Source organism: Asterias rubens, chromosome 19 (genome assembly GCF_902459465.1).
Source record: "Asterias rubens chromosome 19, eAstRub1.3, whole genome shotgun sequence".
Lineage (NCBI taxonomy): Eukaryota > Metazoa > Echinodermata > Asteroidea > Forcipulatida > Asteriidae > Asterias > Asterias rubens.
In genome coordinates this window covers 2,427,434-2,445,042 of record NC_047080.1, presented here as the reverse complement: position 1 = coordinate 2,445,042, position 17,609 = coordinate 2,427,434, and the positions used below count along the sequence as shown (strand labels likewise).

Sequence of the window (17,609 nt, the reverse complement as noted above, 5' to 3'; positions counted from 1 at the left end):
AACTTTTCAAATTTTGACGAAAAAGTCACAAGCCTTGTAAACTTTACAAATTTTGACAAAAAAGTCACAAGGCCTTGTGAACTTTACAATTTTTGACAAAGTCTTGTGAACTTTTGAAATTTTGACAAAAAAGCCACAAGGCCTTGTGAACTTTTCAAATTACAAGGCCACAGCCTTGTGTCCTTTTTTGAGCGAAAGGTTCACAAGGTTTTGTGCATTTTCAGGCAAAATTAGATGAGCCTGAGGTTAACTTGTAGGAAATCAAATGCATTGAGGCAAAAATAAAACTAACAAAATTAATTTTAATTCTAAACTTATGTCAATATACTCAAATAATATTTAGGCCCTTCTGAACCAAAAATTATTCTGTGTATGTCAAGATTAACAAAAGGGGATGTAAGCCTTGGTAGTAATGGGTCCGTTTTTGTATTTGCATACATTCGTGAATGTATCTGCATATAGTAAATATTCATAAATGTATCTGCATAAAATAAGTATTCATGAATGTATCGGCATATGCTGTATATTCATGAATGTATTTGCAAATACATGTACTATATATTCACAAATGTATCTGCATATACAAAATGTACAACAAATTCATGAACGTATCTGCATATACTATATATTCATAAATGTATTTGCACATGCTGCATATTCATGAATGCATATACTAAATATTCATAAATGTATCAATAATCATTCTTAAGACTACAGGTTATCCGAGTTAAAAACACATAGAGAAACACCTGAATACATTAAGGGAACCTGATTATCTTAAAGCCAACAGAGAATTTAAACAATTTTGGTGATGCAAAAATCATGAAAGAACTTCTTTAGGAGAACCAAACCTGTAACAAACTGGCTGTGCAAACAACTTGAGCTTTTGACCCATAAATTACAATCATATTCACGCCAAGGTATTTGCAAATTCAGAGTAATTTCAACTCTGACATTAAATAGCTCCCAGCACACTACTTGAAGCACAACACAGAACTAAATTAAGAAGAGTTAATTAGTACTAAAAAGTTTTTTTAAAAAGTAATAACGTTGATACATATTCCGAGTATTTAAAAAATAATCAATATGAACAAATGGACGTAACAGCATTGTTTTGTTTTGAAGACACCTTTAAGTAAATGTATACAGGAACATAAATGGCTGCTACCAAAACGGTGAAAGATTTGTCCCTCTGTTGGACCTCATTCGACTTCTTTCAAATCCAAGGTCAAAATCATTTTAAAATCAGATTTATTCGTAGGTTTCTATCAGTGAGTGATGGTTAAATTTTTTAAAAACAGTACATTCTTTTCGTGCACACAAAATTAATCATGACATTAAAAAGAAAAAAACTGCAACTATAAGTTACATCTTACTTGTACTTTGGTCCATGGTTCTGTGTCTAGTAGCGGCCATTGTGAGTCTCATGGGCCTGCCATCTTGTTTGTCTACTGTTCACAGCAATATATACCAAACCGAGGCTGAGAGGGTATTATAGTCTGGTGCCCATCTATGTAATGGAGAATCCATGATCAACAATCACTGTTCAGGGAATGAAATCAAGCAAGGTATAGCTCACTGTTATAGTCTGCTGCCCTCTTGGTTTGAAGACTTCCATGGTGGCATGATGAGAAATGTCCCTTCTCTAGTTCCGTACCGAGTCTGCTGCCCTCTACGGCTAGTTGTTTCCAAATTAAATTGTCCTTGATCTTTCTGCTCTTGGCAAGGTGCTCAGAAAACAATAACTCTATACAATGACGCAACCTGCATGAAAAGGAAACCAACAATTTTTTTTTAGACAGTTCTTCTTAGAACAATTTGTACCTGGCAAGTAGATACACACATGGTGTTGCCTCAAATCATATACAGGTTTTTTTACTTCAGAAAAAAGGAGCTTACAAAAACCCAACACACGGGCATGATATTCGGTCCTTGAAAAAATGGAAATTGAATCAAGTACAAAGTTTTCACAATTAAGCAGTGGACACTATTGGTAATTACTCAAAATAATTGTTAGCATAAAACCTTACTTGGTAATGAGTAATGGGGAGAGGTTGATAGTATAAAACATTGTGAGAAACGGCTCCCTCTGAAGTGCCGTAGTTTTTGAGAAAGAAGTAACTTTCCAAAATTTGATTTCGAGAGCTCAAGCACACAACTTCGTGTGACCATGTTGCGACAAGGGTGTTTTTTCTTTCATTAATATCTTGCAACTTCGACGACCGATTGAGCTCAAATTTTCCCAGGTTTGTTATCTTATGCATATGTTGAGATACATCAAGTGAGGAGACTGGTCATTGACAATAACCAACAGTGTCCAGTGTCTTTAAACCTTTGACTTACCTTGGAGTGTATATCAACCTCTTTTTAATTAGACACTTGGTCCGAGTCGTCCGCTGAATACTGATCGGCGTCTTTCTTCTTCAGTTCCTCCTACATCAATGCAACAACAGAAGAAAATACAATGAAATACTTAAAGGAACGATACTGAATTGGTAAGAAACAAAATCATGAAGATCTCAGATTTACATCAAACTTACATGGTCTAATGATGATGATAGCAGAAAACATCCCTTGTAATATTAACGACTGAAATGTCAAATTTGGTGAGAAATAAATAATATAGGTTCGCATTTGGAGTTATTCGCTCAGTGATTGTTTTATTCTTATTTTTTCAACAATTATATGCAACAACGGAAAACAGTGAACAGTTTGAAATGAGTAGTTTAACATCTACTCTAGGGTTGCTTAGTAAAAGTCCCCACTTGATGTCCAAAGAATCGTCCAGGGCCAAATTTCCTAAAGCTGTAAGCAGAAAACGTTGCTTAGCAAATTTCTCTACTGAGTGGGGTGCCAGTGGCAACAACAATGTAAATCAATATAATGTTGTCTGGGAACCCGTTTCTGTTGAGCAAACCTTTTCAGTGCTGAGCAAGTTTTGTGTGCATAGATGCTTTCTGAAATCAGGCCATGGGGTTGATTTCACAAAGCAATAAAATACGTTGTAAGACAATTTGCCAGTATCGCCAAAGTGATTTGCATTGTGGCATCACACTTTACCAAGCAACTTTGATTGTTTACTAAGCAACTTTGTTTGATTAGCAGTTAAGATCAATCCTGTTTCTTTGTGAAATCGGCCTCAGGTTTAAAACCAACTTGGCTTACCTTCAGTGCCTTAAAGTGAAGCTTCCCCTTGCAGTGAGCACGGCCAGCCTTGTCCGACGTGAGAAACTTATGACACAGCTTACAGAAAAACCCAGACACTGGCACAAGGTACACTTCTCCTACTCAGTGGGGGTCAAAGGTCAAATGTCAGATCACACAATCAAAAGTTTTCAAAAACAATCTAGCACTCAATGTTCACAGCTTGGTTGTGATAGTCTTTAAGCCAGACATTTTGTTAAGTTTTGATGGCATCGTGTGGTATCACAAGCGTTTGGCAAAGTGACAGCAATGTAACAGAATTCCTTGACCCAAGACTACAGGAGGCAACAAGCTTTCAGAGTAGGGTGGGTTTACTGAAGGGGAAAGAAGAAGGGTCAATACTGAAAACATGACGCCAAGAATTATGAGAGAGAAATAAAGGATGAGAAAGAAAAAAAGTAGAGAAGAGGAAAGTAGAAAGGGGGTAGAGATGAAGGTTTTGATGAGGTGTGTTATTAAAGCTTGATGTACCAAGAGTAAAGCTGTACAGATCAACAGAGTTCCTCAGGGTACCAAGGGGGTGGTTGGGTTGGGGTGGAAGGTGGATAGCCCACTCACACCATGAAGCACTTTCTGTTTATCCATTAAAGCAGCTAACCATCAGGTGAAAATGTTTCTAAAAAAAAGGCAGGCTCGACTAATTGCACAGTATTCAGTATGTGGTGTATGGCAAAAACAGGAAAATATATCCAACATTAAACCTGTATGTTTAAAAGTCGGAGATGACAGCGTTTTGCAAAGAAATCACAGAAACAAAATAATTTTTTTTAAAGGAGAACCTTACAAATAGGAGGTTGAAAAAAGAACAGATTATTTTTGGAAACATCAGCTGCAAACTACTACAAAAAAAGTGTCTTCCAAAACCAACAGCCATGTAAAGTAGCAATTTAGAACCGATCAACTATAAAGCTTTTTTCGAACAAAGACCAAAGAAGGGTCTTGTGAAAAGATTCGTTTAAATGCATGTAGCTGCTAAGAAATGAAGGAAAAACATGAAAAGTTTGAAATGAAAAGAAAACACACTTGTACAATTGAGGGAGAGGTATGAGAGAAAGCACCTACCAACAGGCTTGTTGGGATCAAAAACAAGCTCTGTAGTTTCTTCTTGCTGTGGTGGCTTGTTCTGCTGCTGTTGGGTCTCCTGTTGTTGTTGGTCAGATGCATCTTGAAGCTGGTCACTGGCAGCCGACGCTGTGGGTACGGCATCAACAACCATGTCGCTCGACTCTTTCCCTTCACTTTGACCACTAAATCCAGACCCAGTCTGATTATCCGTGACATCTTGGTGAGCCACTGCCAGAATGGCAGTGGCTTCTCCATATGACTTATTAGATTCTGATTGGCTGGAATTTGCCACCTCTGAGGAAGCTGAATATCCATCGGTGGCTGACTGTAAGTCAGGCTCCACCAGCTTCTTGGGGTAAAAGGTCTCTTCAACCTTTGAGTCATCCTGGGCGGGACGCAACTCCATTTCAGACCCCTCTAGGAGTTTCACATTACTGGTGGCTTCCTCCACCAAGGGGACAGTGTCTCCAGTAGAAGGCTCATCAACAGGCTTATCAGAAGGCCCATCAACAGGCTTAACAGAAGGCTCATCAACAGGCTTCTCAGAAGGCTCTACATCAGGCCCTGAAACCAAAACCTGGTCACTAACTTCTTGGACCTCTGGCTCAGACCCTGACTGACCTTTTGGCGATTGTATGGATTTATCAGGATCTGGATTGACAGAGGAATCGTCTTCAACAACTACAACAGAATCGTTGTCTCCGACGACGAGACATTCCTTCTCATCTCCGCTGATGATAACCACTTCGTCTTCCTCATCTTCTCGTTCCTAGAGAATGTAGGAAGAAAAACTCATAGAAATAAAAGAAGTCGACCAGATTGACCTAAAGACCAATCAGTAAATATTCGTTAATAATCAACTGGTATAGATTATGTACACCAGATGAACGAAGCCCAGTTGTAAAATGGGACAGACGTTAACAGAGGAAGGAAGTACAAAATGTCTCTAAACAGAAAATCTAGAAAGAATAATAACAGCAGTGGTAAGATTTTCTGAAAGTTGGATCCAGATCTTGAGAGGTACATTGAAATGATGGCATTTCCATCTTTGATACAAAACCCCTGGAGTTATAGATTCCAAGGAGCTTTTATTAACAGTATATTCAGTGCTAGAGTAGATCAAAACATCTATTTTGAGAGAAATACAACACTTTATGTTCAGTAGACAAACTTTTAAAGATCCGAAATCAGATAAAAGTCTAAGATAGCTCAACCCTGTAAATGCTGTGGAGCCAAACAAGGAAGAGAGAATTGAAGATACTTCATGTGCGTTGACCTTCTGGGAAGAAGTCTTCACAGTAACCCTCTAAACTCTACACTTCTCAATGTTAACAAGAAATTTCAGAACCCCTGAAGAAAAAGGAGACTCATTAAGCAAATCACAACTTGCCATAAACCTGCAGCTCAAGATATTTAATAAAGACTATAGAATATTTTACACCCAAACTTCAGGAGATTTTTTTTAATCCAAACTTGAATCAGAGACAAGAACAGTGAACTGGAAGGAACACAAATTTATTGACAACATTATGACAGAGTCTTATCAGAATAAACTTAAGACAGTTGAACGATGAAGTCCGTTGGATGGGGTACCCTGAGAAAACGGTAGATAAAGTAACTGAAACTTCAGTTCACAAATTAGTTAATGGACTGATGCTTCGACTCCAGCAGAGTCTTTCGTGAAGGCTTTCTTGGACTATCATCGCTCCTGTGGAACTGGTGTTTTGAATGAAATCGCAAGCGATGAATAATTTTCTTGAAAATACTGTCAAAAGAAAGATTGTTGAAATTAGTCTGTAGTTCGATGAAAGTCACAGCACGGCCGTCTATGTGTTGACATGTCAGTTTTTCCTACACACCCTAAAAGCATGATGATGACGTGGTCATCGACACCAGACTGTTTCAAAAAACACTGTCTCACTCAGAACAATTATTCGAATTATGAGGAAAGAACAAAATAAACGTGCAGTGACGTCAGCATTCCATATCTGTCAGCTGCACATTCGCTCGCCACGTCTGCATGCAGCGTGCATAATGTTTGTGTGTACATAAAGTACACAAGATGCATGTGGTGATGTTTTAAATTGGTATGTACATAGGATTTGACTGAGAATCTCCATGTGGCATGAACGCGAGGTCAAAGGTGCTTATGGAAGGGGATTGAGGTAGGATAAGACTGATATCTGGTGTGAGTATGGAGACAGTTTGGGTTCCTCTTAATAGTTAATCCTGACTTTCTTGAGCGACACTGGGTATTGGCTCTCCAGAACAACTGCAGAACACCGATGTTTCTGATCAGTTAGGGTTTGAGTCGCGGTCTTCACACTTGTGTCCTTAAGCAAGAAACTCAACCAAACATAAAGCCACAGTAATGCACATAAAAAGAACCCAGTGTATTTATTGTGAAGAGAAGGGGTTCACCCCGGTGTTCCTGCCGACGATTTCACCAAACTCTTCCTAACCTAAGATTAATCTTAGGGAACGAGTCCCAACCCTGCACTGTAGCATGCAGACCTTAAGATTAATCCTAACCATTACATAGTGCTATATAAAGAAATAAGGGTCATACTTCAAAATTGTAGCTCTGCATACCTTGCAGGAAAAAAATAAAAAATACTGAGCGTTTAGAGATGCCCATTGGGTGTGTGTGATAAAGGTCCAAAACTTAATTTCACCGGCCACCAACCTCCTAGTTTAGCTGTCAAGGCTGCAAGAAGGAGCGACCCACTGAAGACTGAAGTGTTATTAGAATTTTCAATTGCATGCCCAGCCTGTGGCATAAACAGTGAGGCAAGCATTGCAGACGATGCAGCGTTTCCAATCTTGTTACAATAACTTTCCCTTGCAATTTGACTCCCAAAAAAGAGAGCGTGAATGACATTAGCAACGGGTCAATAGTTATTAATTTTTGTTTGTTTGCAGTTATTTACACTCCAATATGAAAAGATGAAGACTCAGACCGCTGGAAGCGTCTGATTCACCAAACAGAAAACAAAACCATGGTTGAAATCAATTTTCAAAAACTTCAAGGTTTTTTTTTGCAACTGTTAAAAGAGCTTGCTCACTAGATGAGAATAACGTCAGATTATTTTGGGTTGGCTCACTGGACTGTGTGATGGGTCAACAGCTGTTGTTAACATTTCAAGTTGAAAAGGTGAATGAAGGCTCAGCGACTTCAGATTCACCACACAGAAAACAAAACCATGGTTAAAATAAATTTAAAGGCTTCTTCAAGTTTTTTTTTTTGCAGCTATTAAAAGAGCTTGTCCAATAGTTGTGAATAAAGCGCGGTTATTTTGGGGTAACTCACTGGACTGCCGTCCCCTGTCCCAAGCTCCATCTCAAGGAAGTCAGCTCCGAACTCCATATCGTCATCGAAACCGACGGCATCCACAGTGACGTAGTTCCCATCCCCAGCTGCTTCGTCCTTCTCTTTCAGTTGCTGGTCTCGTTTCTGTGGAAAAAGCGAACACAATAAAATTAAAAATTTAAAATAAGAAAAGTCACGTTTGCCTTCTGACTCGCTCAGCAGATTAAGTTAAAATGTTCCCAGGTTTATTATTTCATGTGTATGAATGATCACACAAAACAGGAACAACGTCTGCAACTGTTGCGTCATCTCTACCAATCCAGTATAATACATTTAATAATTAGGCTATAAGTGTGAGAAAACGTCTGCCAATACAGGGCCAAATTTCACAGCTCTGCTCACCGCTGAATTCTGCTCTTATGGTCACGATTCTCCACTTGCATGCAAGCGCCGAATTTCTGCGCTAGCCCTTTAAGCGAAGAATTCCGAGTAACACACAGTACGACGCGCTGAAGCCAAAATTTGCGGCTAACCCGTGAAACACACTTGAAGTAAGCGAAGAATTCCCAGCTTCCTTAAGCGCCGATTCTGTGATGGCGGTAAGCAGCGCCATGAAATTGGGGCCAGATTTCCGTTGATCAAACTGTGTTGATCATCTGAAGGAGCCTTCTTTTTAGTGGCCAGCAGCCGATTTCACAAAACTTTACGCAACTGCGTAAGTCCACTTGTGCAATGTTTATGGCTCAACTTACACAATAAACGTTGCGCAAGTGGACTTTTGCAGTTGCGTAAATTTTCGTGAAATCGGCTGCAGGAATACAAACCTAGGGGGAAATCGACAATACTGCAGGGCTTGTGGCTCAAAGTTTTTTCTGGACCAACATCTTTTGTACAAGATCAGATTATAAATGAGTTAACCAAACACTAACAGAAGATCTATCTCATCTTTCATGCTACTGCGAAACTCAAGGGAATCAAAATATGTTTTAGATTTAGTGTCAACATTTTTCATAAAGAAACTACACAAGGAGGTATAAGTGTTATAAGTCAATTGAAAAATACATAAAATTAATTAAATAAACTATTTCAAAATTAATATAACCCCCTCCAGAGGTCACTGGGAGGGATCATTTGATTGTAGGGATGACTTACAAGTTTGTGCATGTCTCCTTTGCAGTGTTGTACATACTTCTGGGATGTCTTGAAGGTCATGTTACAGGCGCTGCAACGTGGGATAGACTGCCTCTTAGCTTCCTGTTATCAAAAGAAGACATTGACACTACTTAAAGAAAACTTCATCAATCTGACATTTAGTACACAAATTTATTGACTTTAAAATGTTGACTATTGAACATTAAAGGAGCGTTACAGAATTGGTCAGAAACAAAAATCGTGAAGATTCTTACCTTGTGAGCTTCTGACTTGAGGTGGTCAAAACGATCTCCTCGGAAATACTTGTGGCAATCTCGGCAAAACTTCTCCCTGTCTGATCTACTGTGAAACGGAAAAAGAAAACCAACATTGTTTGCTTTTCTTGTATGCCGTCAACTTTAATGTTAGTTCACTGACTTTTTGAAAGAGTAAATTAATTGTTATCTTCCAGTCTACAATAAACACGTCGTTCAGAAGGGAATTCATATTACTTCAAAGATAAACTGGAAAGACATAAACATTACTGTTCTTTTGTTATAGAAAGGTAATTATGATTGAGTAAAACTCAATACAATCAATTTGTAAAAGGCAAGCACATTTTATCAGTATCTCACTGGTTCAATATGTTCCTAATATCTAGCCAGTGATCCACTGTTAAGGGAGACTGTCGCAATTGGTTGACGTTAGCAGCAGTTGACTTGGAATGCTAGACTGCAGCAGACTTACCAGGTGAATGCCTATCTGAGCAGGCACCCAATTTTAAAAACATTGGATTTACCGGTAACTCTGCTGTCATCTTGTGTCCCCCAAAAAATCCCAATACAAACACATCATAATCACCTGTTGGTGTTTCCGGAATTGTTTGCCCCACCACCGCCGGTAGGTCCTCTTGCCCCACCGCCACTGAGGGGAGACCCCCTTGCCCCACCACCACTGGGAAGAGGCCCCCTTGCCCCACCACCACTGGGAGATGGCCCTCCTCCTCCCTTGGCACCACCTCCTTCAAGATTACGGAGGAACTGTTGAGCTTCAAGACGCTTCCTCGCTTGTCCGCTCTGGAATGTTGCTACCTCGGTGATCTTCTCCATGGCGGTGAGGTGCTTGTCACTCTTCATGTGGATCTGATAGACCTGGGACAAACAAGAGAAGGAGTTTATTAGTTGAAATCATTTCAGAAGATATTTTCCATCGGGACTATGGGCCAAATTAGGGAACAATTTAATAAAGACAACAAGAGGTAAAATAGATTTAAAAGAAGTAAAAGATTTCAATTCAAAAACTGAAAATTACTGTATAAACTGTAATCTTACCAAATCCTAAAAACCTCAAAATTGAAACAGTACACCCAAAATTAACTTGAAATTAGCACTTAAAGGAACACGTTGATTTGGATCGGTCGAGTTGGTCTTCGAAAAGCGTTTGTAATCGTTTTTTTATAAAATGCATATGGGCAGAAAGATGTTGTAAAAGTAGAATACAATGATCCACACAAACATGCCTGGAAATTGCATGGTTTTCCTTTTACCTTGTCGACTAATGGGAGTCAAAAAAACTCCCATAAATGGCCGACCGTGTTAGTTCGCACAGTAAAAGGAAAACCACGCAATTTCGAGGCAAACTTGTGTGGATCATTGTATTCTACTTTTAAAACATCTTTCCAACCATATGCATTTTATAAAAAAAATGGTTACAAACGCTTTTTATAGACCAACTTGTCCGATCCAAGGCAATGTGTTCCTTTAAAGTAAATTGAAGCGCAAACTGAGCAGGTTTCTAATCTAGTGAAATAGTATATGGGCTGGTACCCTGACTCTGGTAAGCATACTGAATGTGTACTGGCCCAATTTCTGAAACCAGCTTAGGCCATCAATGGGAGTAGAGTTGAGAGTTGGTTCTCTCCTACACCTTGAGGGTTCCACCTCTCCAGTTTCCGTCATCCCTCCGGAAAAATAAAACTTGTTGAATCTCTGTGGTCATATGTGGGTCAATATGGCTGGCTGCCAAAGATGCCCTTGCATGATTGCTTCTCGAAAATTAGCCTTCCAAATTAAAGATAGGTTATTGCAGTGATGGATTCTGAGACCCAATTATTAAGCACCCTATAAGGGTTTACAAGGTGCTACGGCGCGTATAGCAGCCACAGCCAGGAACACCGGGGCCAACCCCTTCTCTTTTCGATAAGTGCACTGGGTTCTTTTACATGCGTTACACAACACATGGGACCAACGGCTTTACGTCCCATCCAAAGGACGAAGCAATGGTGTCTTGCTCAAGGGCACAATTTCGCGGCTGGGGATTCGAACCCACACTCTACTGATCAGAAACACCAGAGTTTGAATTCGGTGTTCTTAACCACTCCGCCATGACACTTATTATTACCTTGATGTTGTGACAGCTGACCCTGCAGACATGACAAAACCAGGCTGATTTGTTGCTATCATTCTCCACACTGCTCTGCTGAGTGGGCTGTACATTGGGGAAAACAAAGAAGAAGAATCAGTAATTGTTAACAGTCAAGCATTTTGGAGGATTAGGAAGGATTTCTAGCCACCAACAAATATTGCTGTCTAAGCCTGTTTGACTAGTCGTGACTGTCACTTTTCTAAATACATGGCTGACCAACATGTAAACATTGTGCAGGCTGTAAGAAAAGACAATAGACCTTTATCACAGTGTGGCCATCTTGATTTTACTCCATTCCAACTCATTGTACCCAAACTGAGGCTGGACGAAATAAGAGTCTGGTGCCATGTTTGCGCAATGAATGTTAGCATTCACTACTGTTATTGGAAATAGGGAACATGACCAAGATGGTGACAGCGTGATAAAGGTTTATTCAGGCCTCACTAATAATTGATTCACTGATTTTTTCAAAGTAAAAACAAACTTAACGTTATACAAAATAAAAAAGTATTTTAAGGTTATGCCAGCCTACCTTAGATCCTGATCTTGGTCCCTGCATGGGTTTCTTTCTCGCCGGTCCAGCATCGTCGACGACCGCTCTCCCTCTAGACTGTTGCTTGATGGTCACTTGAAGATCGTCAACTGGTCGACCAATACTTGTAACTGTTAAAATCAAACACATCAAAAAGTATGAACTTTTTATTCCCCATGGGGATGATGGGAAGGTAACCATTTCATAGGCCTTTTTTCACACTGGTCATGTTCACTGTTTCCATAACAGTAATGAATTCTAACATTTATTGCATAGATATGGCACAAGACTATTATTTCATCCAGCCTCAGGCTGTATCCGAATTGGCGGCTACGGCTACGGCCGGATCGCCGGGTCGTCATGCATTGAAGTATAAGACGCCCTTAGCAACACCCCAGGCAACGGTCGTAGCCGCAGCCATAGCCACTAGTTCGGAAACGGCCTAAGTTTGGCTGACAATGAGTTGGAATGGAGTCAAATCAAGATGGCCACACCGTGATAAAGGTGTTTTGCATCGTAACGGTAGAGTGTGAATCACAAAACACCGGCTCAGTGCTATAAGGTCATTCATTGTAATTTCATACTCAGAATGATCAAAGGGTTGTTGAATGAAAAATTGCATACAGACTTTGACAAAATAAATCTAAACCAGCAAATAAATGATTAACTTAGAAAGTTGAAGGCAGTGGACACTATTGGTAATTAACCTTACTTGAATACGAGTAATGGGGAGAGGTTGATAGTATGAAACATTGTGAGAAACGGCTCCCTCTGAAGTGACGTAGTTTTCAAGAAAGAAGTTATTTTCCACGAATTTGATTTCGAGACCTCAAGTTTAGAATTTGAGTTCTCAAAATCAAGCATCTGAAAGCACACAGCTTCGTGTGACCATGGTGCGACAAGGGTGTTTTTTCTTTCATTACTATCTCGCAATTTTGACGACCTATTCGACGACCGATGAGGTCTCGATTGAGCTCAAATTTTCACAGGTTTGTTATTGTATGCATATATATTGAGATTAAGATACAACAACTGTGAAACCTGGTCTTTGACAATTAACAATTAGTGTCCAGTGTCTTTAATGTTTCTTTTTCCGAACAACAACTCAGAAGACCACTCTTTATCAATGAACCCTTTTCACCAACAGCTCCAAAAAATTCAAAATTAATTTGATAAAACCCATACAAATAAGGACTTTTGTGACACCATACACTACTGGTGCAGTCAAATGTTTCAAATATGTCAGTCACCTTATAGGAAAACAAAAAGCCAAGAGAAGGGACAGGGGTGAAGCTACAGTAGGGAAGGGTAAGACTTACATCCGCGGTCATCTTCCGTGGGTCTGGCCGGATCGTAAGCTTCAGAGCTATTTCTCCTCTTCTTGGCTGAGCTTTGCCCTCTATTCTGCCCAACTCCGCCGCTACCTCTGTTATCCCTTCCACCACTTCCTGGGCCGCTCCTCCGCCCATCGTTGCCTCCGCGGGCTCCTCCTCCTCCGGTATTCCTTCCCATCTGTCCACCACCGCTCGATCTTCTCTTGTCTTGATATTGCGGCGTCACCTGCTGGCGCCATTGATTCTGATTCTGCTGCCTGTTGGGCGTTGACTGGGGTCGGCTGTGCTGCTGAAAAGCTGTAATTACACCAAAATTCACAAACATAATAAATCTATTTTGTTTTACTAGGGCCTGATTATTCAGGGAGGCAACAAAGGCGTTTGCCTCAATGCCCCCTGGTCATTGCCTTAGTGCTCGCAAAATACTCCAGTACTATTTCCTCATAGGGTTCCTTTTACCACGGAGAAAATGCCTTGGTGCCCTTGCCCTTTCAGACACAAAGCATATAGGCTTGTTTACTCTACATCCCTTTCACACTTCCAACCTTTGATCCTTGTAATTGACGACCTGTGTACAAAGTCTTCTACATGGATTAAAACTGACCCAAAGATTCTGTTCACACTGCAATATCTAACCCAGAGAAGAAATTAAACCAGGGGTCGATTTCACAAAGAGTTAGGACAAGTCCTAACTTAGGACAAGTCCTAACTTAGGACTAGTAATAACTTTTTTAGGACTAGTCCTAACTAGTTCTATAGCCCTAGGAGATATTAAAAACGCATCGCTAGTCTTAACTTAGGATGAATAACTACTCTTCTTACTCGAGATAAACTAGTGTGAAATCCACCCCTGTTCCATGCTAACACTCAACAAAATTAAATGAGAGAGTTTGAGTGTGACCAAGCACAGGTCAAAGTCACTAGTGCCCCAACATATTCTGTATGAAAAGTAAACTTTGAAACTTTGCATGGTTGAAGTATTTAGGTGAGGTTTGCAGTAACACCATGTGAAAATCTCTTTTAAGTAGTGTTCTCCTGAAGACGATCAAAGCATACTGATAAAAATGTTGCGTTGTCACCGATCGGTTCTTTTCAGAACAAACCGCAAATCTCACCTAACAAATAAAGCTAAACCAAATTCTCAAACCCTCTTACTTGGTGACGTTGGTGGATGATCATATGTATCGGCGCTGGCCGCCAGCATGGCTTGTTGGATGCGTACTTTAGCTGCCACTAACTCATCAATACCAGAATCCAACTGTCCGAGCATGTCTTGTTGAGTTTTCTGATACGCCATCGGCGGACTCTCCAGCAATCCAGTGCTCCGACTCGGGGGGCCTCTATTGCCATATTCAGGTGTTCTTAGAAGCGGTTCAGATCTCCTGAATACGAAGGATGTAATATGTAATTAGTATGTTATAAATAAGCTGGCATTTATAGAGCGCCATTTCCCGAGGTCGCAAAGCGCACAGATTAAGTAATCTACACCAAAGATAAAAATCACCGTCGACGAAACCAGTGGGTCTTCAGCATATTCTTGAATGACTCAAGTAAACTTGCTTTTCTCAAGAATAATGTGATCTCTCTTGCTCAAAGCTTTAACAGAAAAGCGAGTGATGATCAGTGATGAATACAAAGGTCATGGACACAAAATTTACTTTTTATTAGAGGTATGCAAATTTAAAGTTTTCAGAAAATTGAGGGCACACTTGGTAACCCTACATTAGCCCAGGGTTCGAAACTAGCAGTCTCAAAATGCGAGTAAAAACAGCAACGACAACTAAAAAAAAAATGGTCGGCTCGTCTACAGATGGCGAGTCAAAACAAAGTGAAGGGAAACCCCTGTAGCCAAGTCCAAACATGTTGGGGTGGACTGTGGAGTCTCAAGAAACTTGAGGGTAATTGAGGATCGAGGTCAACTACCTGTTGGTGATCGAGTCTAGGGAGTACTGGTTAAGGAAGATCTCTTCTTACCTAAGATTGCCGCTCATATCCAAGAGACTTGGGAGGTTGCTGTTAGTGGGCGACCCCCACCCTGGGGGAGACTGCGACATGTTGTTACTAGACTGCCTTCCATACCTGCTGCCTTGCTGCTGCTGCGACTGCTGCTGCTGCTGCCAGTACATATTGCTTTCTCTATGCACTCTTGAAAAAAAGCTAAAATTTAAGAAAATATCAGGTTATTACTAACCACAAGGGAAACTGACTGTTTGAAATAGTTTGGGTTTGAACAAGAAAAATATTAACTGGAGTGGGACTTGGACCAGCGACCTCCTTTGTTCGGAAATCGGTTGGACTGGTCCAAACACGGTTTTTAGCCAAGACGGCATCCGACAGATTTCCGTGTAAGTTAAAAAAAAATGTTGGTTAAAAATTCACACTTTTCGTTCCATTAAATTTGTGTTTATATTACAAAGCACACATAGTTCTAACATATTTATGGTTTATTTGCCATTTTTGAGGTATTCAAAACTTGTTGTCGGCGTGTTGTCGGCTTGTTGTCCACGTTCACAATTTTTTTTTAGTAATTACTTTTCTTCTAAAGTAAAGATTTCTATTTTATTCCACATTGGAGATCAATGTGTTTTAATTTATAAGGTCGAATTATAGTCGATCTCGCGATGGAAATTTGGACGTGCGACACAGTTAATAGTCATCGTTGAGGCCTAAGACTGTGTCTTATTTGATCGCGCATTGAGGTTTCCATCGCTCGACAATTGCGCGACCAACTATAAACCAGCCTCGAGTGTGTAGAATGTGTGTCATAATTTTTTATTTTGAAAAATGGTAAAATTTCGGCAAATCTCATTAATCTGGGCACTGGTCGTTGGAAAGGTTTCCATTTACCATCACCACTTCAATTGTTCACTCACTCATTCGGAATATCTCTCTTTGCAAATTATTATTTTTCATAATTTTAGGTTTAAAAATTAAAAGCAATTTTTTTTTTCAGACACATTCTTCATTCATTCAACAGATCAGTTCCAACACCCACTCAGGACAGCACACTGCAAAAACAAGTTTTTAACAGCACATAACACACACACCATGCATGGAGGTAGAAATGAAATCTTCATGGACACAATCACATCTTTTATTTTCAATTTCAGTCAGTTCGGTTGCGCAGTTTGAAACTGCGTGGTCGAGCATTGAGTTTGCGCTACCAAGCGAAGATCCCGCACAGCGTTTTACTCGTGCGTGACATTTTACTTTGAGTTGACCTTTAAATTAATTTTGTTATTATTTACAAGGAGATATACCGTTTTACATCTACTGGTTTCAAAAAAACTCGCACTTTGAATTTCAAACCCTTCATGAATCAAGAAATAACAAAGATACTCACCTTACAGAAGGTATAAAAATACACCTAAATCGGCAAAGCTTTTCCAGGAAAGATTGAACGCACCGGCGTGAGAAAATGTAGTCGACTGGTGCCTCAACTTTCTCCTCAAAACACATTCGTTACAATACTAGAGAGGTTGGGTTACAGACCATGGTCTGAAGTATGGTCTGAAGTTCACCAAAAACTAAAAGCGCGCCCTCATTCGTCCAATTTCCTGAAAAGTTTTTCCTTCTGAATAAAAATAAATTGGGTGTAGTATTACAGTTTTGCTTAACTGTGGATTTCCCCCCAAATTCGACTCTGATGCAGTGTTTTTTTCCCCAAAAAGTTCCCCAAGCAATTAGGCCATACTCATGAAGGAATGAATTTTAGATCCTCCATGCCCTATTTAACTATTGTAGTATGTTTACAGGTGGATCCCCGCATCATTTTTTACAAATAAATTTTGGTAGAAGATTTACAAACACAACAAATTCGACACAGAGAGATGCAGACAACAAATGGTTTGATAAGTTGAACGATAAATGTCTTTATTTAACACTTAACACCACCCTGATTATAACAATGGTCAAATCTCAACCCATAATATAGAATACAACACAATAGAAACCAGTTTCCCCAATTTACCCAACTTGATCGAGGAATATGGGAAAAAGCTGAACAATTAGTATATTTAGATTAGACATTTTGAATACATGTACAGGTACACCTCAAAATAAGCAGCATTTAGGCTATTCTGTGAACAAACTCACACTTCCAGAATTTTGTCCAACAATAAAGGCATAGTTTCACTTACAAAATAAAATAAATTACAAATAAATTAAATTTAGTAACTAAAAATTAACAACTCAATTGCTCTATCTCTTTGGAAAACATTGTGGATAAAACAAAATCAAATACTATATGTTTTGATTCAAGTTTCTTTTTTTACATGACAGTGTTTGGTTTAGGTAAATTTGTCGGTTATACACCGAGACCAACCAGTTAATTATTTCACTAGTGTTCACCATATTTCTAGAGGGTTAATTTTCAAGCAAAATTATATTTTAAATATTACCATAGTTATGCACTTTAACTCCCATCTGTCTATAAAAAAAAAAATAAAAAAAAACATTTGGAGAGATTATCAACAAGTCTTCTAGGGTTCAAGTGTTCGGCCACTATTACACAATGTTTGCAAAAATAGTTGTGTCGAGTTTTATTTCAACAGTTTTCAAAAATGGAGGACATAAACAACTTATTTAAAATATATAATAATTTCAATTC

The 17,609-nt window shown here is 39.4% G+C and overlaps 1 protein-coding gene across 1 annotated transcript; it reads right to left on the bottom strand.

Moving 5' to 3' along the window:
* Positions 1-282: 282 nt before the first annotated feature.
* LOC117303110 lies at positions 283-16,421 on the bottom strand. Its single transcript, XM_033787202.1, has 14 exons — positions 16,344-16,421; positions 14,975-15,157; positions 14,156-14,382; positions 12,986-13,297; positions 11,667-11,797; positions 11,111-11,197; positions 9,690-9,861; positions 8,986-9,065; positions 8,732-8,833; positions 7,580-7,723; positions 4,267-5,038; positions 3,166-3,284; positions 2,344-2,433; positions 283-1,764 (listed from the first exon to the last, which is right to left on the bottom strand). The coding sequence occupies exons 2-13, from the start codon at positions 15,124-15,126 to the stop codon at positions 2,368-2,370; spliced, it is 2,364 nt and encodes a 787-aa protein (XP_033643093.1). The 5' UTR covers positions 15,127-15,157; positions 16,344-16,421; the 3' UTR covers positions 283-1,764; positions 2,344-2,367.
* Positions 16,422-17,609: the final 1,188 nt, after the last annotated feature.

Excerpts from the sequence above, each read along its gene's own strand:
- LOC117303110 (XM_033787202.1), bottom strand. The coding sequence starts at position 15,126 with ATGTACTGGCAGCAGCAGCAGCAGTCGCAGCAGCAGCAAGGCAGCAGG. Across the intron at positions 13,298-14,155 it reads TCATCCACCAACGTCACCAA|CTTTTCAGCAGCACAGCCGA; the intron begins GTAAGAGGGTTT and ends GTGTAATTACAG. Across the intron at positions 5,039-7,579 it reads GGACAGGGGACGGCAGTCCA|GAACGAGAAGATGAGGAAGA; the intron begins GTGAGTTACCCC and ends TACATTCTCTAG.